The sequence below is a fragment of the Pangasianodon hypophthalmus genome, chromosome 4 (genome assembly GCF_027358585.1).
Source record: "Pangasianodon hypophthalmus isolate fPanHyp1 chromosome 4, fPanHyp1.pri, whole genome shotgun sequence".
NCBI lineage: Eukaryota > Metazoa > Chordata > Actinopteri > Siluriformes > Pangasiidae > Pangasianodon > Pangasianodon hypophthalmus.
This window is the reverse complement of record NC_069713.1, coordinates 10,569,407-10,591,138: the sequence shown is the minus strand read 5'-3', so window position 1 is coordinate 10,591,138 and position 21,732 is coordinate 10,569,407. Positions and strand designations below refer to the sequence as shown.

At 38.6% G+C, this 21,732-nt stretch overlaps 2 protein-coding genes across 3 annotated transcripts; both read left to right on the top strand.

Annotated features, from left to right (window-relative positions):
* The first annotated feature begins 8,945 nt into the window (after nucleotides 1–8,945).
* six7 (SIX homeobox 7) lies at nucleotides 8,946–12,830 on the top strand. Of its 2 annotated transcripts, none has more exons than XM_034303449.2 (3): nucleotides 8,946–9,620; nucleotides 11,876–12,039; nucleotides 12,260–12,830. In XM_034303449.2, the coding sequence occupies exons 1-3, from the start codon at nucleotides 9,213–9,215 to the stop codon at nucleotides 12,393–12,395; spliced, it is 708 nt and encodes a 235-aa protein (XP_034159340.2). In that variant the 5' UTR covers nucleotides 8,946–9,212; the 3' UTR covers nucleotides 12,396–12,830. The 2 variants fall into 2 exon arrangements, with proteins under 2 accessions (XP_034159340.2, XP_026792833.3); XM_026937032.3 differs by having other exon boundaries at nucleotides 8,948–9,620; nucleotides 12,224–12,830.
* Nucleotides 12,831–15,444: 2,614 nt separating this feature from the next.
* Nucleotides 15,445–21,390, top strand: zgc:101810 (uncharacterized protein LOC493612 homolog). Its single transcript, XM_026936422.3, has 8 exons — nucleotides 15,445–15,643; nucleotides 17,176–17,286; nucleotides 18,375–18,663; nucleotides 18,853–18,989; nucleotides 19,219–19,368; nucleotides 19,531–19,676; nucleotides 20,297–20,429; nucleotides 20,886–21,390. Exons 1-8 carry the CDS (start codon nucleotides 15,596–15,598, stop codon nucleotides 21,054–21,056), a joined length of 1,185 nt encoding a protein of 394 aa, XP_026792223.1. The 5' UTR covers nucleotides 15,445–15,595; the 3' UTR covers nucleotides 21,057–21,390.
* Nucleotides 21,391–21,732: the final 342 nt, after the last annotated feature.

Here is a 21,732-nt window from a genome sequence, read left to right as displayed (position 1 = left end):
TGATCTGCTGAAAACTGACAACATGATCCATTTTTGTTGGACAATTTCATCAACTCTTGGAGAGGCAGCTTTCTGTCCCCACATACACTCCGTGGCTATTTTATCAGATACACCTGCCATAAAGATCACTGACTGTAGTCCATTTCAAGTCGGCTTCTTCACTTGGGAAGCATGATGCTGTTGGTGTTCATCAATGGGACGCATTGTTGCTGTGGTATAAGTGTATCAGACGCAGCAGTTCTGTTAGATATTTTTTGAACAGCTTGTTGTCACTGCTAGATTGAAAAACAGTCCACAAACCAAAAATGACTAAAGGACAGTGTAGGTGTGTTTCACTCCCATGTCAGTATCCCTAGTGTGCTGAGAATGATCTACTGCCCCTAGGGGAAGATGAATTGATGAAAAATGTGCTACAGTCATTAACTGGACAGTGAGTGTAGATGCTATGTAGCTGTACCTAATAAACTGGCCACTTCAAAAATCAACCAAATGAATGACATTGATCATATATGTACTAATGGCTATTCAAATAATCAGAAACTTGTAATACTACACCCTATAACAATCACATGTAACCTATCAGTTTTATTGACGCTATTACAGAAGGTAATGATGGTAATAGAAGATGGTAAGAATCGGAGGAGAAGAACTGGTGGAGAACTGAGAAAAGTTTGAAGAATGAATGAGGATATTACACACATAAATGACTGATCAGGTTGGACTGGGCTGCGGCGTGTCGGCTGGACACGTGTGTGTGGACACGCCTGGTTTTGCAGTGATTAGCATACACTGATGAGATCTGCTCTAACACAACTGACATTTAATTTCACCAGAGATCTCTGTCAGGTCTGCACACTAAAGACACAAGACATCCTGTTCTTTCCAGAATCTTCCTGAAATTCCCAGTCATCCTTGTCACAGTTATCTTTACTTCGCTGTCTTTCTCTTTCTCTCCTCAGCCCCTCCCTTCTCTAAGAATAGGACCAGGAGGCATGTCGTGGAGGGATGGATGAAGGGAATTAGGGATGTTGTTGTGGATAACGATCCTTATTAAGCAGGTTTGGTGAGGCAAAGTGGGGTTTATCCTGGCAGCTTTGGGGACCAAGTCTTATTCGGGTTATAGAGCTTTACGACACAAGCAATTAGCAACAGCCTCCCCTTGGATGCTAGCAGGAGGCAGCCGGCCTTCAGATTAGCCGACCTGAGCTGCAGGGGAGGGGAGCCTTGCCCGTGGATAGCAGTCTTGGCCAGCTGTGACCTTTTAAGCTGGTCTTGGGTCAGTTTTATGGCTCAGTAAACTGATCAGTGTTGTTAGGAGGTAGCACATAATAAAGCACTTTCAACAACAAAGTGTGTTTGGTTTACTCAACATGACTAATATGTCTGATTGAAATGGAAATCCTACCCACTTCTTTAAATGCTTGGTTATTCTCTAGTACCACAGAATGTTCCTGAATATAAGAGAAGGATAGAGTAAATCCAGATTTACTGTGAAGTGTTTCTGAGTAGCTATTAGCTGGGCTAATTTAGCATTATAATTCCAGGTGATGCAAAATAGACTAAACACCACTAGCGAGATTCTGCACCACTGCTGCCACTTGAGGGTTATTTTTTTATAGTGAAAAAGCACAGCTACGGGGTTGTAACAGAACCACAGCAGGGAGGAACGGTGGTGCAGAGGGTAGCGTTGCCCCCTCACAGCTCCAGGATCCCTGAGTCAAAATATGATCTGTCTATATGGAGTTTCTGTGCATGTTCTCCATGTGTATGTGTGGGTTTCCTCTGGGTTCTCCAGTTTCCTTCCACTTCCCAAAAAATATGCCAGTAGGTAGACTGGCAACACTAAACTGCGCCTAAATGTGAATGTCCGTGCATGGTGCCCCGCAACGGACTGGCATCCCATCCACAGTAAATTCCTGCCCTGCTGAGGCCATGAGCGATAAAAACAATCCTCTAACATTAAACGAAGATACTGAATCTTTATTATTAATTATTGGGTCTTTCAAAGAGTCTATATAGATTATAATATCCAAGGTTCTCAAGAAACTGAAGAGATGTATTAGGTCTGCTGTGACACCTAACTAGGTAACACCAGTTGGTACAGGGATTTAATTTGAGAAACTGGCTATCTGGATGGTTTTGTGACCAAAAGATAGACTGCTATAATCAATATGAAAGGAGCTAAAGCTTAGCTACATATCTAAATGCAGGGTACAGCCTCTTTTCCATTATGAAGTAGTATATTGTACTGTAGCTGTTTTCTGTCCTTTTTTTTAAAAATAAATAAATGAATAAATAAATAAATAAATAAATAATGATTTCTGAAGCGTTCTTTGGGTAGTTAAGGATTCTTAGCTTTCTAAAGAGGTTAATCTTGGAACCTTTTTTCCACCCTATCTCACTTCACCAAGCTAGGGCTTAGTGACCATGGATGTCAGTATTTGGAGCGTGAGACCTGCTGTCTGCCCTCTATAGCTGCAGCAGAGGCACCTGTATCAATGGGCCAGTAAGACGTGCGGCCTTGGACGACCTGCTAAGATGCTGCCTTCACAGGCAGCTCTAACGAGCAACGACGCATTAAACAGTGTAAGACTCATTTATTTGTCACTTTAACCTTGGCTCCATGTCCAAAGATTTCCCATAAGTCCCAGACAATATTGCTGCTTTGTTTTTTCTTGTCATATATGGACATCAATTTTACTATGGCAAGCGAACAATGTTATATAGACACATTACATTATATAATTTGTAGTTAAAGTGTACTACTTATTATGTATATATGTATACATTTCTTAGTTACTAAATTGGTATACCAAATACCTAGTAAACTGGCAACTCAGTGTAAATTGACACAACTCAGAGTAAAACTCAATGAGTCTATATACACTTGCCAGCCACTTTAATAGGAACAGCTATATTGCTGTTCATTCATGCAAACGTGTGGAAGCAGTGCAATGCATAAAATCATGCAGATACTGGACAGCTTCAGTTAATGGTCACATCAAACACCAAAATGGGGAAAATTGTGATTTGTGGGTGGAAAAGCCTTGTTGATGAGAGAGGTCAGAGAGAATGGCCAGACCGTTTCGAGCTATGGTAACTCTAATAACAACTCATTAAAAGCATCTCAGACCTTGAGGAGGATGAGCTACCACAGCAGAAGACCACATCAGGTTCCACTCCTTTCAACCAAGGATGGGTATCTGAGGCTTGAGTAAGCACAGACTAACTGAAAACTAGACAGTTGAAGAAAATCTTTGCTCTTTTTCCAACCTTGAGCTGCCCATGTGCTGTATGTTGGTATGTTGCTCAACAGATTTGAATCCTAGTTGTGTTTACTATGAATAGTATTTTATACAAGTGTTTCCCAATTCTGCTTACTTCAGCACTGAACATTTTTCTATTTTCCTTTCTCTAACACATCACCCATAAAGCTACGTTAGTTTTAAAGCTTGGGGAAAAAATTCAGGTACAAATCCTGGTTCAGGACCGGAATTTAAAAGCACTGCATTTGACTTTCAGCGTTATATTCTGTGCTCAGCTAGGAACATACTGGAAGGATTACATTGAAAGGAGATGTAAACAGGTAGTGATTACGTACTAAAGATATAATTAGTAACCTAATCTTTTTCATTACATAGAAAAGTGTAATCTAATCTGATTAGCGCTATTAATCAAACAAGGATGTGGTATTTGTTTCATGAATCATCAGATGATGTTTTTCTGTAAGTACACTGAGCAACACCATTCCACAAGCCAATTATTAATGAATTGCTTTCAGGTTTTTGTACAATTTGTAATGTTTTTGGCATCTTTTAATAGACGTATATTCCTGTGCATTGGTCCAATCATCTACACTACATGTGTAATAAATTTCTTAATGCTGTATTGTCTAAATTATATGATTTAACCAGATTTGAAAAATTCCATTTTTATCTGTATAGCCATATCCAAACTAATAATTCTCGATTCTGACTGATCAGAAAGTGTTTTCTATAACAGAAGCTCTGAAAGTAGTTCCAGCTGCAATGCAAATCACAAGTTTATATTAATGGCTTGTACTAATACATTTTTGTATTATACAGTACAACTTAACAACTCATGAGGCAGAAATCACTCTGTGGTAGTCCTGAGATTTAAAAACAGTCCAGTCAGAAGCACAAACCTTTCCTGACTTACTAAATAATGTCATTTTTACCTTTTACCTCTAATATTTACTTTTTAGGCAAAGAATAAACTCAATTAAACTTTAAGTGCAAAATCCGCATAAAATTAAAATTGCTTGTGTCAGTCCATTTTCCATACATTCATTATCATTGTAGCAAGTAATTGGGAATAATTTTAAACACACTAAATTTTCTATATAATCTGTATAATACTGTATGCCTTGTGTATGTAATGTGTGTTGTGTCGGATGATACATTTTCAACACAGTCTTGCTTATTTTTCAATACAACTCGCCTAATTTTTTTTTTTCCACACACTGCCTTTTTTCAATTCAATTCAATTTTATTTGTATAGCGCTTTTAACAATGGACATTGTCACAAAGCAGCTTTACAGCAGCTTTCCTGTTTTATATGCAGTATACACTATGATCTCAATGATAAACTAATTACACGCTATAAATCATCAAATATGCCACACAAATATCCTGTTTCATGGTAATTCCTGACTGCTCTCCTGATCCTCCTCCTCCTCCTTTAGCGTCCTTCTCCCAATATTTGTTTCTGCTCGGTTTACTTGTTTACTGTCCCGTCTACGCAGCCCCCTTCACCAGGGCTAAAGCAGTTTATCTTTTCTTTTCCACACTGTAACAATAGGAGGGGAAGTGAAACAGTGCTTCAGCGGGTAAATGCCATTCAGTGCAGCTCTGCTGGGGAGGACTGGGGGTATTACAGGCCGAGAGAAGGCCCTCATTCAGGTGCAAACGAGTTTGTGATTACCTATTTGCAGAGTATTACAGCGTGATTGGGTGTTAGCATCTTGACGGTGTGTGTGTCAGTGTAAGAGTTTGTAATTGTGTGACTCTCTTGACTCAGGAATAGGAGAAGCCTGGGTGATAAGGAGATAACACTAATTAGTTCTCCTCCCAGTGGCTTGTTAATTGTGGATATCTCAGGCTGTGGTAAAACCGCTTCACCCCCACTAGACTTGATTTGCCTGGTGGCAATATTAGCAGCTCATTTTAAAGCAGAAAGACCTGATTTTAAGCCTGTTTTATTTAATTATGCCAAGTGGGGCTCCATAGTGATGTCTCTAAAACAAGGCGAGGGGGTAGGAACATTTCAAATCTCACTAAATCTTTCAGTTTACACAATGGAGCTTTAGAGAGTTACACAACGACCACTTGGGGCAACATGTAGTAATACAGCACAGAAAGAGTCTGTACACTTTGTACATTATTAAACTGTACAAACAGAAATGGCATAGACCATAACAAACAAACTAACTAACTAAAGTTTATTTGTAAAATATTTACTAATATTATTTATTCATAACTATTTATTATTTAGATGTGTTAATTTATAGTAACATATTTACAATACATTAAATTGATTTTATCTCAATTCAATATATAATACATTTATTTATAGATATTATTACTATTATTATTATTATTATTGTTATTATTATTATTATTATTATAATACAGTTGTTCAGCAATTTCAGGAAAAGATGTTTAATAGATATATTATATAGATATACATTAAAGCAAAGGTTTATCTACATTAATTACACTACAGTGTAGCTATATTTATTTATTTATTTGTTTATTTTTATCAGTGGGAGATCAGTATAGCTGGAAAAAACCCAACCAAGAAAGTGATTTCCTTCTAATCTTTTAAAACTAGACTTAGCACAAGTATATATCCAAAAATCAATAAAAGGGGGACCTTACCACATGTTCCACATAAAATGCACTTGTTCACATCTTATAATGATATCATTCTAGCAGCTTAGGAACAGTTAAGCAGATTTAGACAGAAGCTCCCAGAGTATGTGCATGTGTGTGTGTGTGTGTGTGTGTGTGTGAGAGAGAGAGATTGCATTTATGTTGTTATCTAAATGCATTTGCTCATATTTGCTTATTTATTTGCAAAGACACACTACAGAAATGCAGATTGTCATTTAAACAGTTAGACATAAACCTGTATAATAATATGTAAATGTATTAACTTACTCAGAACTGTCCAGAGAAAACCATTTACACTTATCATTATTATGTCACCCGATCGGACGCATATTCATTACCTAAACTAAGGTGTGTGCCCGTCTGTCCTGTGTTGATGAGGTTTATGATCACGTGCAGGTTTCTGTGGATATTAAATCCCCAGACTAAAATCCCTTAACATCAGTGTAAATCATGCTAACCCTTTACCTGACTGTGACCTTTATTTCCATATGGACTTATGCAGTGGATTTACTGCCTATGCAATCAATTGGATCAATCATTATTTAACACAAACCCTGTAACAGTTTCAGTTACAAATTTCAAGTGTACCAGCTTATAGAGATCGGGAGTGTAAATAGAAAATAGACCTGACTAAAATTAGCACTGGCCTACAGGGTACAGTGTGTATACTTGCTTGTTTAACTGTGTGCTTGAGAGTACAGATGCTTGGGTTAAAGATTGCTTGATTAACAGTAAAGTCAGACCCTGAATTAGTTTACTGGTGAATATAGTGGTAGAACATATTGAACTGACGAAATATTTAAAGCTTTTTGTATGGCTTAACTTTTATCTAAGACCACCACACTTTTTTCTCTGGCAAAGCTTTCAACTAGTTTTGTGCATTTTTTCAATACTCAGCTATCATTACAGCTATAATTATTTAACATCTATATAGAAAAGACTAAAAAATCTAATTCAACAATGAATAAGCCTCATGGGCTGGCATGTTACAGCTCCAACATCTCCACTTCTCCTGAGCTCAGGTTACTGGGTTTCTTCCAGGTTCTCCTCCTTACCTCATAAAAATATGCCTGTAGGTGGACTGGTTAATCTAAATTGCCGCTAGTTGTGAATGTGTGTGTGTGGATGGTGTCCTGGATTGGACTGGAATCCCACTCAGGGTGTATTCCTGCACTGGACTTAGTGTTTCTGGGATAGACTTTGGATCCACCAAAACTCTGATTAAATCGGTCACTGAAGCAGAATGAATGAATGAACAAATGAATGAATGAATGAATGAATGAATAGATGAATAGGTGAACCAACACTTACCCAATTATCACTACAAATGTGTCTGCCAGGCTGCCACTGTTGGATCCTTAACACTCCACTGCTCACTCTTCTTTTTTCTATGTAGCTATGAAAAAAAAAATGTCAGCCAAATAAATACATGTAAATGTAATGTAAAAAAAGAAATATATATCATTATGCCTTAACAGACTACAAGCTGTTTTTATTTATCTATTTTTGCTTACCACATTATTTTCATTTGTTCTTCAAAAATGCCACCTGCATTTATTTTGTCTCCAAAACTGTTGCCTAAGTTTGCAACTTAGTTTTTATATTTTCATAATTTCTATATTTCCTAATTTGAACAATCTAAAATATACACTGTTATTTGTCATGCTGTATTGAGTATAAAATTCATGTTTGTTTATGTGGGAGTGTAGACAGGTAATACCCAATTTCCAATCTGATTCTGAACCACTGATTATTGCCAAAAGATCTTACTAAAAGCAGGGTGAGCAGATCCCAGACGCTGCATCCCAACCCATAAACCAATGGACTAAATAGCATGCTAAAATATAACGGCACTATGGGTAATCAGATACTCTAGGTGGTATAAAACTGGAACTTTGACATACTATTTAGTGTGTTAGTGTGTGTTTTGGGATGTAGCCATGTTGTCCCCACAGCGAGTGCACAGACGGGTTTTATCCTGTTTCAGGGTGACTGAGGATATGGTGTAACTTAAAGTGTGCAGATTCATTTACGTGGTATTAAGCAGGCAGATAAAGGAGGAATCACTTTAACCAACATGTGTCCCAAAGCAGCAGCTCTGTGATTTAAACAATGCGGGTCAAAAGTAAAGTCCAATTAAAGACAGACGATAGATGCTGGGAGTTTTAATAAAACACACAACTAGTATGCAAAGGGTTATGCATATACAAAATATATGCCCTAACAAATAATGAGTGATCTATTCAGAATTGTTTCTCTAAATCTCAAAAAAAAGAGAAAAATCCCCAAACATTTGTTTCATGATGAAATAAATAGCTTATATATCATCTCTCTGTAGCTTATGCAGAATATTGGGCTTTCCCTCCACTAAAAACAATCTTTCATGGCACATTTTAAATAAATGGAAAGTAAATATAAAGTCACAACACTTTACATGTGGAGAAAGATAAGGCCCTGTCTCGGCCCTCCTGTCTGCGACTTCTGTCTAACAGGTTCAAGTCTTCGCTCAAGCTGATAAGCTGACAAACAATTCACAGACAGGTTCTAATACAAACTGCCCCATTCTCTATTTAACAGCCAACACACACCATCACACTCAGCACCACAAGAGCCTCATGGCAGTCTCTCTCAACTTTCTGAAGAGCCACAGAAATCATTCACTTCTGATTTGAAACACAGAAAAAATAGTCCACAGTATATACAATTTGGGATTCTTTTTTTTTTGTTTGTTTTTTTTAAAGCATTCACATCCCAGTTAAGGTTAATGAAATAAAAAAAAAAAAAAAAAAGATGAATGCTCCATGTGAGTGCGCACTGCAACAAGTCGCACCACTAAAACAACCAAATAAGCATGTTGTTCGAAATCCTGTAACATTTTATGTATTCCAGGGCTTAACGAGCAGTTTGATCAGTCGGTCACCTCAGTGTTCACTCCCCCCTGCTAAGAGGCTAATGACCAAGGCGTATAATCCCCTCTCAAAACAACTCCACAGATGCTAATAGCGTCCTGACTATAAATGCGCGTGACTTCTGGTCTTTCTCCTTTACCGCAACCTGCCACACAGCCTTACATCAGCTTACCGACATCTTACACAGCTTATTATACTCAGTTACAGACAGTTCCACGTCCTGAGCTGGATTTTTACAACACTGATACTTCTGTATAATCAGAGCAACCTGCACAAACTTGTGCGCTTTTGTAAAAGATGCGCAAAATTCCGCTTCAGCGCGCAAACTTTACTTAATCCTTCTGGCGCATCTGGAAAGAAGACTAACACAGTGAGAAGAAAAACAAAGATGTTTCCCTTGCCGATGTTTACCGCGGATCAGGTGGCTCGGGTGTGTGAGAACTTGGAGGAAACCGGGGACATGGAGCGACTGGGCCGCTTTCTGTGGTCACTTCCGGCGGCGGCCCCCGGTTCCGCAGGCGAGGCGCTCCACCGGCACGAGTCGGTGATGCGCGCGCGGGCTCTGGTCGCCTTTCACGGCGGTGATTTCGAGGCGCTTTACCGCATCCTGCAAAACCACCGGTTCACGCGGGAATCCCACGCCAAGCTGCAGGACCTGTGGCTGCACGCGCATTACCGGGAGGCGGAGCGCATGCGCGGCAGGCCACTGGGCCCCGTGGAGAAGTACCGCATCCGCAAGAAGTTCCCGCTGCCCCGCACTATCTGGGACGGCGAGCAGAAAACGCACTGTTTCAAGGTACATACTGAAGACACGAGCTCGCATTCTGAATAGAGTGTTGAGTTAATTCCACAAAGTGTTTTTTTTTAGTTAATAAAGTGCCTTCAGTGAAGGTTTACATGTCTAACTGAAGCGGCTTCCTTTAGATGTATCACTGGCAGAACAACTGAGAATTACTTTAACAGAAAAAGTACAAAATAAAACCATTGTTCAAGCCAAGAATCCTGAACTATCCAAAAACCTATGAAGGTTTTACTTCTGTACAGTGTAGATTTGGCATATAAAATTTAGGCCAAGGTTTATTCTCTATTTTAACATGTTATATAGAGAACTTGAACATTCATTTGAAAGAACTGGCCCACCTTTGTGTAGGGAAAATGGACCATTCTAGAGAAATTTACTGACTGATTTCTTTGTGATGGAAACCAGGAACCATAATGTACACGTTTGTCAGCCAGTCTACTACTGAAGCTACACGTCTTGTGTACTTGTGTGAAGTCATTTTCCTTACATGTATGTTCCTCTCTGCCCTGCACCCTTTTTCCACCTGTACGACTGGCAGGATTCTTATACAATTAATTATATTACACAACTAGTTGATTCGATTATACAATTAATCCAGTTCACTCAATCGACTGACATAACAGACCTTTGGTTGCATCTTCTGATTAATTTTAGGTGGAATAAAAGTTTTCAGGACTGTAGGGTTGTAGCAGACTGTATGTGTCATCGAAGATGTATAGCAGAGTCACACTGTCATCTTGAGATACACCAGCTTTTTGAATTAATGGCATTGTAAATTGCCACATGTCGCAAAACTATACAGGGAAAGTTTTAGTTTGCTCTGTAATTTTCTAATTCTGCACTGTCACTTTCTGTTTTCTGGCTTTTCCTTCATCAGGCCACTGCTACATGTACTGTATATATTAGTTTACACTGGGACAGCTGGCAGACGTTGTTGAAATAGACACCCTTGTACTCGCATGTACTGTTTCTCACAGTTAGTAGGCTAAATAGATCCAGACTGTACATAAAAGTTGGCTTCCACTTGCTTTATCAGTGTTGACTGACTTTAACCTGTCATGAACATGATGTGTGCTTTCATGCATGAATCTGAATGAGAGGACACTAGCATATCCAAACAAATGTACAAAACTTTAAAGCAAATTGTCCTAAAGACATCAGGTGACATATCTGTAATCATTTTCTATAGCAACCTTCTGTGTGGTAGCATTTCAGAGGTTTAAAACCAATAATCTATCTATCTATCTATCTATCTATCTATCTATCTATCTAGTTCTGACTCAGTAAATGTTTTCAAATGGTACATTCTTAGTCAAAACCATCTGAATTACTTTGCTTACTACTCAATGATCGAATTATGCAGAAATGTTGAAAAAGTCAGTGGAAATCCCCTTTAAGCCTCTTGTGCCAAGGACCTCCTGTGGCATTTAAGCTCCTCTGCCCCTGATGATTTTTTCCCTTTAAAATGAGAGTCGTTTCTCTCCTCTGGCTGTAGACAATGATAATCCATGTAAGACGAATGCTCAGTCAGATTAACTCGGCTGCTGCATTGTAGACACCAAGAGTCTGAGTGTGCTCTCTAAACTGCAGCTGAAATGGATGAAGATTTAATGCCTAGTAGATTAGTTTGTTAACTTTACTCAGTAAACAGAAAGACTTTTTTTTAAAAAAAATGAAAGAATCTGCATGTTATTAATGACCAGCAACAAAACGACTGGTCAAATGTTACACAAATTTGTACAGCAATTGAGATATTAAACACATTTCAGGATTAGTCCTAGCCTTTGCCCCACTAACAGATAACAGTAGGACAGATTTCCTGATCCCTGCTGTTAAATAATAGCTGAGTCAGTGGATTTTTCTAACACAGGTTTATGGAGCACACTCGGACAGTATTTGTCTCCCCCTTGTGGTCAGTAGTGTTAATGCAGGCCAAGAAATTGGTCACCTAATTTAACTTCCAAAGTATCTCATATCAGCAAACTTAATTAAAGTGAAACAACAAAAGCATTAAAAAGTGTCATAATGCATATACACATAATACACATTTTAATAAAAAGTCACAGGGGGAAAAGGAAAGGAGACTTTACATCTACATAGCTTAAATGAAAATTAGTTATTTTAAATTTTAATAAAATACAGAGAATTTCATCATAACTCATTAATACCTTGAATCAGAGATCTGTTTAATGCAAAGGACCCAATTTGTACTGGCTATTTTTAACCTGCATTCTCTCTGTACTCATCAGGAAAGGACACGGAGTTTGCTTAGAGAATGGTACCTACAAGACCCGTATCCGAACCCATCTCGCAAGCGGCACCTGGCCCAGGCTACAGGTCTCACCCCCACACAAGTTGGAAACTGGTTCAAGAACAGACGCCAGAGAGACAGAGCAGCATCAGCCAAAAACAGGTACACATCACAAACACAACCCAAAGCCCAAGCAGGGTAGTGTGATTGTAAACATTCTGCCATTTCATGATCATGGGTTTGATGGGACGTGCACAAGGAAAGAAACTAAACCTAAACTAAACCTAAAGCAAAAATAAATTCATAACATTTAACTATATCTGTTTTCCTCTCTTTTTCTTTTAAGACTACAACAAGACCCTGCTCTTCTCCCCTCTGGCAGCTCTTCAGAATGTTCTTCCACAGATCACAGTGGCAGCCCAGAGAACAGCGACTACAGCTTGGGTTCAGGACCTCGGCACCCCAGAGCCTCTACACCCGACATATCAGTCAGCAGCGACAGTGAGTTTGAGTCCTGAGTCTTGGTTTGGACCCATAACCAACACCAACAAACACCCAGATTCCTACTAAGCCACAGAAGCTTGCAGAGACATGCAGACAGAGACGTGAGGTAAAGATCGGCTTCAACACCACTGAGACTCCCTCACTCTGGAAGATATGGAGAGTGAATTGGAGTAAATACAGTGAAAATCTGAAGAGCATGTGGACTGGATCTGAGACTGTAAGGGGCTTTGGTTAATGTATATACCTGCACTTAAAAGGACACTTAAAATTTGATTGGTTGTTGCCAAATAAAATAAACTTTTTCCACATTTGTAACAATAGGCACAAAGTTACCTGAAATTGTACAGCTGGGATTACCAGGAAAGTTCAGAAAATTGATTCAGGCAATGCCAAAACTGTTATTTCTACCCTGTATAATGAATTAAAATAAATGTAAATGAATAAATAAATCCATCTGATCAGGCTGTTATTTCAGAGGGTGACAATTCTGCTGTTGTAGTTATTTCAAACCTTAGAACATTCAAATCCAGATGTTTCTTATAAAGTAAAAAAAAGAGAAAAAAAAAATGTGTATAACATTACTGGCATGGTATAAAGGGTGGGATTCTGTTTTGTTAACTATGGATGTATTTGTTGTTGCATACATTTGATAACTGAGTGCTACGTATACAGAATGATTCATCAGCAAAATACCATTCATACTTTCAATAATGCCATAAATGTAAATGTACTTTAAGACTTTAAATATAAATGTACTTTAACTGTACTTCACAGGTTTTTTTGTAACTAGGAAAAATTGTATATGACAACTTATTTAAAGCTTATTTAAATGTGAGGCTAATCTGCAGTTAATCTGCAGTCAGGCTGTATCACACCACCCCACTGTCATTTCCCTATAACAGCACACCCTAATGTGTTTTATTCCTTATATAATGCAATGCAGCACAACAAGAAGACTGCAGTTCTTGCTGAAAAAATCCAGCTTGGCCTGACTATCAACAAGCTGTCAAAACACTGGCTGAGTTGATCAAGCGTGTCAACCATCTTTAGTATGTTTGGTTTCCATTTTCTATACTGTGTTGTTTTCCTTAAAAGTAACTTGTGGAAGTAAATGCAGAATTAGTAGCAGTAATTTAATTAAATAACTGCATCTCACACTATACCTTACTAAAGATAATGTTAAATATTAAATATGTTACCTATTTTAATCTACAATGGTGCCAGTAAGAATGTTGGACCCCCTGACAGGTTAGTTCTTCCACCCACCTAACTCCTGGATGATGTTTGCACTGTCTACTCAGGGTCTGTGTAAATGTTTACACCCTCTGCATTATTAATGCACCCCCGGTAATCTATTCTGACATAATGTTTAATGCAGTAATATGCAGTTTTTGGTGTAGGCGATGTGATTGGACGTGGGCCATTTCAGAACCTATACAGAGAGTAATTTTTTAATTAAAACCTGAAACAGTCAAATTAGCCATGACTCAAAGCTGTAATGTATGAGGGATAAAATGTGCTAATCAGCAACATTAACAGTGACAAAAAAAACGATTAATTTGAATTAATTTTTAATACCTGTATTTTAAGGATTGAGTCCAAATGATTGGAAAAAATGGAACACGGATATACACAGATGAGCCATAACATTCAAACCACCTGCCTAATATCGTGCCACCAAAACAGCTCTGATCTGTCAAGGCATGGACTCCACAAGACCTCTGAAGGTGTGCTGTGGTATCTGGCACCAAGACGTTAGCAGCAGATCCTCTAAGTCCTGTAAGTTGCTAGGAGGTGCCTCCATGGCTCAGGCTTGTTTGTCCAGCACATCCTACAGGTGCTCAATCAGATTGAGATCTGGGGAATTTGGAGGCCAAATCAACACCTTGAACTCTTCGTCATTTTCCTCAAACCATTCCTGAACAATTTTTGCAGTGTGGCAGGACACATTATCCTGCTGAAAGAGGCCACTGCCATTAGGGAATACCGTTGCCATGAAGGGGTGTACTTGGTCTGCAACAATGTTTAGGTAGGTGGTACGTGTCAAAGTAACATCTACATGAATGCCAGGACCCAAGGATTCCAGCAGATCATTGCCCAGAGCATCACACTGCCTCCGCTGGCTTGCCTTCTGCCCATAGTGCATCCTGTTGCCATCTCTTCCCCAGGTAAGCGACGCACATCCACTTAGCTGACCACATGATGTGAAAGAAAACATGATTCATCAGACCAGGCCACCTTCTTCCATTGGTCCAGTTCTGATGCTCACGTTAGTACGATGTGAACGTAGGTACGTTCGGCGGTGGACAGGGGTCACTTGTTGGTGGTTTTAATGTCATGGCTGATCGGTGTGTTTCTATCCCATTTTATCCCAGCTAAATGAGTGTTTGAGGTATAGACTACAATGTTTAAATATGAACTAGTTAAAGCTACAAAAAAAAAAATAAAAAAATCAAGCTAGGTGTTTTGCTAGCTGGAGAATCTTTAAAGCAGGGTTCTCAAACTTTTTTAGCAGCCATTTAGTATTTAAAAATAAAAACTACAACCTATGTGATTGCAGCACAGATTTTCTTTTTAACTGACTAATTTACACACAAAAGTTTATTACTGGAGGCATGAAAGATTTTATTTCTGAACTTTCTCTAGACAGAACACAAGTTTAAAAACATTTTGCATAAACTATATGGAGCAGTTTTCACAAATTTTGTTTAGGTACATTCTGTACAACTTGTTAAATAAAAAAAAAGTGAGAAGTGAGAAGGATAGCGTATAATAAATAATATATAGTTTATGGCCTTAACTGTGTTACCATGCTAATCAGTATCAACAAGCATGTAAACAAAAGACTGTATTGCTCCATTCCTCACTCAGCCAGTGGATATGAAATCTTAAATTCACACCACGGTATTTTCACTAGGACAACAGTAAAACTAGATGTGAAAACGAAATCTTGTGCATAGTTTTAAGGTGTGAAAGACTGTTCTCTGCTTCTCCTGGGTGAGTGAGAGCAGGCTGGGAGGGATGTCAGTGGGAGTGACTGCTGTCCTTTATCCTGCCCATAGCTCACATCTCTACAGCTCTCTAGAGAAGTAACGCATTTGGACAAGAAGTTCCTCTCTCACATTGTGTCATTTGCAGTTATTTACACAGTTCCAGCTCCAGGAGTAAGACTTGCACTGCTGTGGGCTGGAATCTGCCCTGATCCAGGGGGAGGATGGACAGCGCAGGGAGAAAAGTGATCGTCTGTGATAATGGCACAGGGGTAAGACTCCTTCACCTGTTGTGGGGAAAGAACTTACTTAAAACACACTCATCTTATGTATACAGTTGTTTTTTCCTTTATGTTACACAAGTAAATATCCACATACATATTTTCCATGTAGTTTGATGTAGTTTTTTTTTACATTATATTTACCAACTCACTAATATTTCAGCTCCACACCTTATAAAGTTGCATGTTTTTTTTTTAAATTTAGGATTTATAAATTGTACACAGTCTTTTGCACTGAATGTATTGCATTGCAGTATGCACAGGGCGTTATTGCCTTCACGTTTGCTGATCTGTTTGGACTTGCTCAGTGAGGAACTTGTGGTTTGGACACCCGCATGGCCTTAAAAGGTGGTGCAGAAAAAGAGAGCGCTGTGATTGGCCAAAAAATCAGGAAGTTCTGGCACATGCGGAAGTCTCATTAATGTCATGTCCCTGTAACCATGGTAACCGGGGGCGCTGGTGGATTTCTTTTTAACAAATATTTGAGCCATTTTCACATATTAGAGGTAAAATATTACACACTATTATGCACAGTATTTTTACAACAAATACCAAATTCTCACCTGCTAAAAATGGTGGAAAACTGCAGACAATTAAATATACAATTCTTTAATTAGTGCACAACTGCTGTCATTTAAAGAAATGAATCAAGGTTCTCAAAATCAGAATTAAAGATAGCACACAAGAACAAATTTTCTCCCCAATATACAAATGTAAAGGTACCCTCAGAGATACAGCAGTAAAGATCCATATTACTTTAAATGAGCTCTACATTCCCCATGAACATGCTCCAGTAGATCCTCTAATCAGAGTTATAAAGATGTACCCTTGAGGGCTCTCTGGCAATCTTCTTTATTTTGAAAAACAGCAAAACTACGACGATTTAGATTATATATACTGATTTCCAGTTGACTACAATTCTTCTACATGCTAGAACTCATCTAACTCTGTTTATTATTTTTGCACTTGATTTTTTTTTCTATTTTGTTACTGCTGTATTTTTTTGCCCAGTCTGTGGGCTGAGGAATGTGTGTTTCCCCACCAAGGCAAGTCAGGACACTTCTGACTTATGTCATAACTATAGAGTGAAGGAAAGAAGCCAGCACTGAAAAAGTCATACTGACAAGAAAGGAATGCTGTAAAAATGTTGTGTTGAGGCTTTAACAGAGATTTCTCTCAAAATGAAGATGCAGGGTAATATAACCTGACTTCTGCATGACCCTGCAGTGCATAGTGATGAGGATATTTATAGTTTTTTCACTGTTAGACATATGGCTTCCTTTCCAATGGTATATGATTCTTGGTTGCATATATTTCTCATTTGCTGAGAGGTAACTGCTAGGATGCACTGCTTGAGCTACTTTCTGTATGAATAGTTGGACTCCTTTTCAAACTGAACAAACAGTACTTCTGCTTGAAAAGATTTCAGTTCCATTACCACTACTGCATGAAATATGGATGTAATTTTTTTTTTACAGTGTTGTAATATAATGTTTCCCCTCATTGTTTTTATGATTTTGTAGTTTGTCAAGTGTGGTTTTGCTGGGTCCAATTTCCCAGAGCACATCTTCCCAGCACTTGTAGGACGTCCTGTCATACGCTCAGACACCAAAGTGGGGAATATTGTGATCAAGGTAAGACTCAGTCTGGCAAAATCCAGTAGAGCAATGCTTTATTATAAAGACCTACCTCAGAAGAAATTTCCTATCTCAAAATGAATCACAACACAATCATATCAGCATTATTAAACTAAAACTCATGACATATAGAAGCTTTAAAGTTACACCACAACCTCTTCTTAACCTTTGTGTCTTAGACATAGAAACAATACACTGAACCCATGTACTTTTATTTTTAAAACTATTATACTGTATAGCTAACAGCAGTTCAGTCAGACAAGAGACAAAAACAAAGTACTTATTATGATTTAAAGTCAAACCTTCCCTTTATTAAACATGATTAAAACCTTTTGGGGGAGTTAATTGGCATGTGCATTCTGATCAAAGTACAAAATGCTAGATAGATTATTGATTCATGACATGACCTCAGTATTGTAAGAATCTATCTAGCATTTTGGTCAAAAATGATTTAATCACATAAACATCATCACTGAGGGATACTGTAACACTGTAGTGTTATTCTTTGAGTTCTTGGTGCAATATTAAAAAAAATAATAATACTAAGATCACGATAACGTGCATAATAATCACTCTTTACAACCACGGTGAGCAGAAAAACATCTCAGAACTCACAACCCTGAGGTGGTTGGGCTCATTGGGTTCTGCTCCTGTCAGCCAAGAGCAGGAAGCTGAGGCTACACTGTGCACAGGCTCACTGCAACTGGACAGTTTGGAAGATTGGAAAAACATTAGCTGTTTTTTTTTTTTTTTTTCCCCAGTTGTCCAGTTTTGGTGAGCCTGTGCCCACTGTAGCCTCAGACTAGAGCCTCCTGTTCTTGGCTGACAGAAACTGATGTGGTTTTCATCTGTTGTACCCATCCACCTCAAGGTTCCACCATTTGCACTGCTTGTTGTGCATTCTGACCTGCTTTTCTGCTTACCACGGTTGTAAAGAGTGGTAACAGTAGAATGTGAATTTTGTAAATGAGAATAAAAGTATAAGCAATTTATTGTAATTAATTTTTTCTATTGTAAAAAAACAAGTTTTAGATGACTTTAAATATAATATAATCTATATATGAACTCCATTATCCCACCTGTAGGACCTGATGGTGGGAGATGAGGCGAGTGAATGCCGCTCCATGCTGGAAGTCTCGTATCCTATGGAGAACGGGATGGTACGTAACTGGGATGACATGCTCCACCTGTGGGATCACACTTTCGGACCAGATCGCCTGAATATCAATCCATCTAACTGTAAAGTGCTGTTGACCGAGCCACCTCTGAACCCACTGAAGAACCGGCAGAAGATTGCAGAGGTCATGTTTGAGACCTACAAGTTCCACGGCATCTACATCGCCATCCAGGCTGTGCTGACGCTCTACGCACAGGGTGAGACAGGGTCAGAGGACAAGTCTCTTTTCATGGTGATGAAGGAAAGGATTTCTTATCAAAATTTTATCTTAGAACCTGGAGGCAAACTGTAGCAATAATTAAGCTAGTTAAGCATAAGTGAAAATCTAAAGTTCAGTAATGTGCATGTATGAGATTTAACTGCTAACCTGCGCTCATGTGTTTCAGGTCTCCTGACAGGTGTGGTGGTGGACTCAGGTGATGGTGTGACTCATATCTGTCCTGTGTACGAGGGTTTCTCCCTTCCCCACCTGACACGCAGACTCGACATTGCAGGACGTGACATCACACGCTACCTCATCAAGGTATGCCGTGTTCCCTAACTGTCTGCTTTCTTTGAACTTGAAAACTCCATGCACCCAAATCACAGCAACATCAGAACATGACACGATGAGCTCTCAGAAGCCAAGTATGATCAGTTTGAGACATGTAATAATTACAAGCTATAGTATTTTTGGCTGAATTTATCCAAACACCTTAGTGGATGGTGAACATGGGTATTATATGTTGATCTTTTTCATTCCACATGGCCAGTTGCTGCTGCTGAGGGGCTACGCCTTCAACCAAACAGCAGACTTTGAGACGGTTCGGATGATGAAGGAGAAACTGTGCTTTGTGGGTTACAACATAGAACAGGAGCAGAAACTGTCCAATGAGACGACTTTTTTGGTGGAGTCGTACACGGTAAAGCACAGGGACACCCAAATATGTTATGTCCTGAAATTTTTGCAAATGCAAAAGTATAACACTAAACTATGTCTGGTACGTAATGCTGTATAAGCAAAAGTGAGATATGTACATGTGAGATTAAAAGTGCAAAGTCTAATACTGAACACTTTGGTTTAGCTGCCAGATGGACGCAACATAAAGGTTGGTGGAGAAAGATTTGGGGCTCCAGAGGCACTTTTCCAGCCGCATCTCATCAACGTAGAGGGAGTCGGGGTGGCCGAGCTTCTCTTCAACACCATCCAGGCTGCTGACATTGACATCAGGTCAGATATACGGCTGTCATCTAGCAGTAGGCTCTTCCTTTGTTCACAGAGAACACTTTTTTTCTAAAGGTCTTAAGACATTGGGTGAAAAAAAATTCTGTTTTTACTACAGGAACAAGCAATATGGCTGTCTTGGGTCAAAGAAAAACAAGATTCGCACTTTCATACAGTGGATAAATGGAGAACACTCTTGAAATTCACATTCTGTTGAAATTCAAGAACTGTTTTACTGTTTAGAAATTGTATCTATGATGTAAAGATTTCAACACAAAACAACTGACTTTTTGCTGATAATTCTAACAGTGTGATTCTTCTTTATTTAAGTGGTATATCTAAGATTACGACTTATACAGATTGATTTACATTCATCTGTTGTTATACTGAATGACATTTCAGTGCTCTAAATTTCTGTTAATCCCATTTTAAACATAATTATTATTTCTATTATAATACAAATTGTATTATAAAAAACCCAATTTATAGTATGCAATTACAAGACATGCAATTCATTCACATGACATTTACTGCTGTTTTGGAAACCCTTTTCTTTTTTGACCCTTACATTTATTTTTTTTTTTTTGTGAAGTACTGTGTTTATGTTTAATACTCTTCCTCTGCAGGGCGGATTTGTACAAGCACATCGTGCTGTCTGGAGGGAGTACCATGTATCCTGGGCTGCCCTCCCGCCTGGAAAGAGAGATTAAGCAGCTGTACCTAGAAAGAGTGCTGAAAGGAGACACAGAAAAGCTCTCAGTATGCTAACACCGTTTTATTATTAAAGCTCCTGAACATACAGGACTGCTAATCTTAAATTTATTTTACCACTCACTTGGAGATTCATAAATGATCCTAAAGGTTTAAAAGTTAGAGTTTGGGCTATGTCATGCTCAACCGCTGTAGTACTACATCTAGGTAATCAAAAAAAGATTTGCTTACATGATAAAACTGTAATATGATCTATAACCATTGACAGATCACATGCATTTAACTGTATGTCAAGGCCATGAAGGAATCACAGTGTAACAGCAACTGATATACACTTCAGAAGAACATGGCAAATCCTAGGAAGCTATTTAAAGCACACATCATTATTAAAGCAAAAAAGTTGCTTATGCAAGAATATTCCACCCACCTTCAGGCTACATAATCAAACCCCACAACACTCGTTGTCTTACTCACTCATCGCTTTCTCTCCTTCTCTTCCTGCAGAAGTTTAAGATCCGCATTGAGGACCCTCCTCGCCGTAAGCACATGGTGTTCATGGGTGGAGCCGTGCTGGCCAACATCATGAAAGATAAAGAGTCGTTCTGGTTGTCGAGAGCTGAGTATGAGGAAAAAGGCCTGAAAGTGCTCGACAAGCTCGGCGGAGGAACAAAATGAGCCAGTACTTACATGAAAACATAAATAGATTTATACACAAGAACTATACTGACACATAAATACACCAATTCACTCATATAGATCATAGAAAGCTGAGGAAATATGAATATAGTGAAACATGCAGATTCATGACTATGAAATGGTCCATCCAACCTGAACTTATTAAACTCCAAGCAACCATGATGTTTCCACACTTCCACACCTCGCCTTTATTGTAATATTGCATGTAATATTAGCCTAATAATATTGCATTGGAGAGTAAGATGTTAAAAAAAGTTTTGTATTTGTAATTAAGAAAAGAAAAATGAGTCCAATATAATTTTGTTCAAACTGATGGCTGAGTTTTATGCCTCCTGTAATCATCTTCTTTTTTTCTTTTACTCCTTTATGCTGATCGTTTTGAAGTTCGAACTCTAGCTATATTCATATTTATAATTTCAAAGATACCTTGTATATATTTTCCATCCCAGAAATTAACTCTGCACTCAGGCTGAACAGAGTCACTCAGTTCCCCTCCTTATTCCTTAACAGGCATTTTCAACAGAGTGGGTGGGGTTGCTTGGTGGGAGGGAAAGACTTTTCAGCAGAAGGCTTTAAAAATTACAAGCAGCTCCTTTATGATGCAACCCCCTCAGGTGTTCCTGAAAATGTTGCAGCACTAGACACAGTCTTCATT

Excerpts from the sequence above, each read along its gene's own strand:
- zgc:101810 (XM_026936422.3), top strand. The coding sequence starts at position 15,596 with ATGGACAGCGCAGGGAGAAAAGTGATCGTCTGTGATAATGGCACAGGG. Across the intron at positions 17,287-18,374 it reads TGGGGAATATTGTGATCAAG|GACCTGATGGTGGGAGATGA; the intron begins GTAAGACTCAGT and ends TCCCACCTGTAG. Across the intron at positions 19,677-20,296 it reads GCTGCTGACATTGACATCAG|GGCGGATTTGTACAAGCACA; the intron begins GTCAGATATACG and ends CTTCCTCTGCAG.
- six7 (XM_026937032.3), top strand. The coding sequence starts at position 9,213 with ATGTTTCCCTTGCCGATGTTTACCGCGGATCAGGTGGCTCGGGTGTGT. Across the intron at positions 9,621-11,875 it reads AGAAAACGCACTGTTTCAAG|GAAAGGACACGGAGTTTGCT; the intron begins GTACATACTGAA and ends TGTACTCATCAG. Across the intron at positions 12,040-12,223 it reads GCAGCATCAGCCAAAAACAG|ACTACAACAAGACCCTGCTC; the intron begins GTACACATCACA and ends TTTTCTTTTAAG.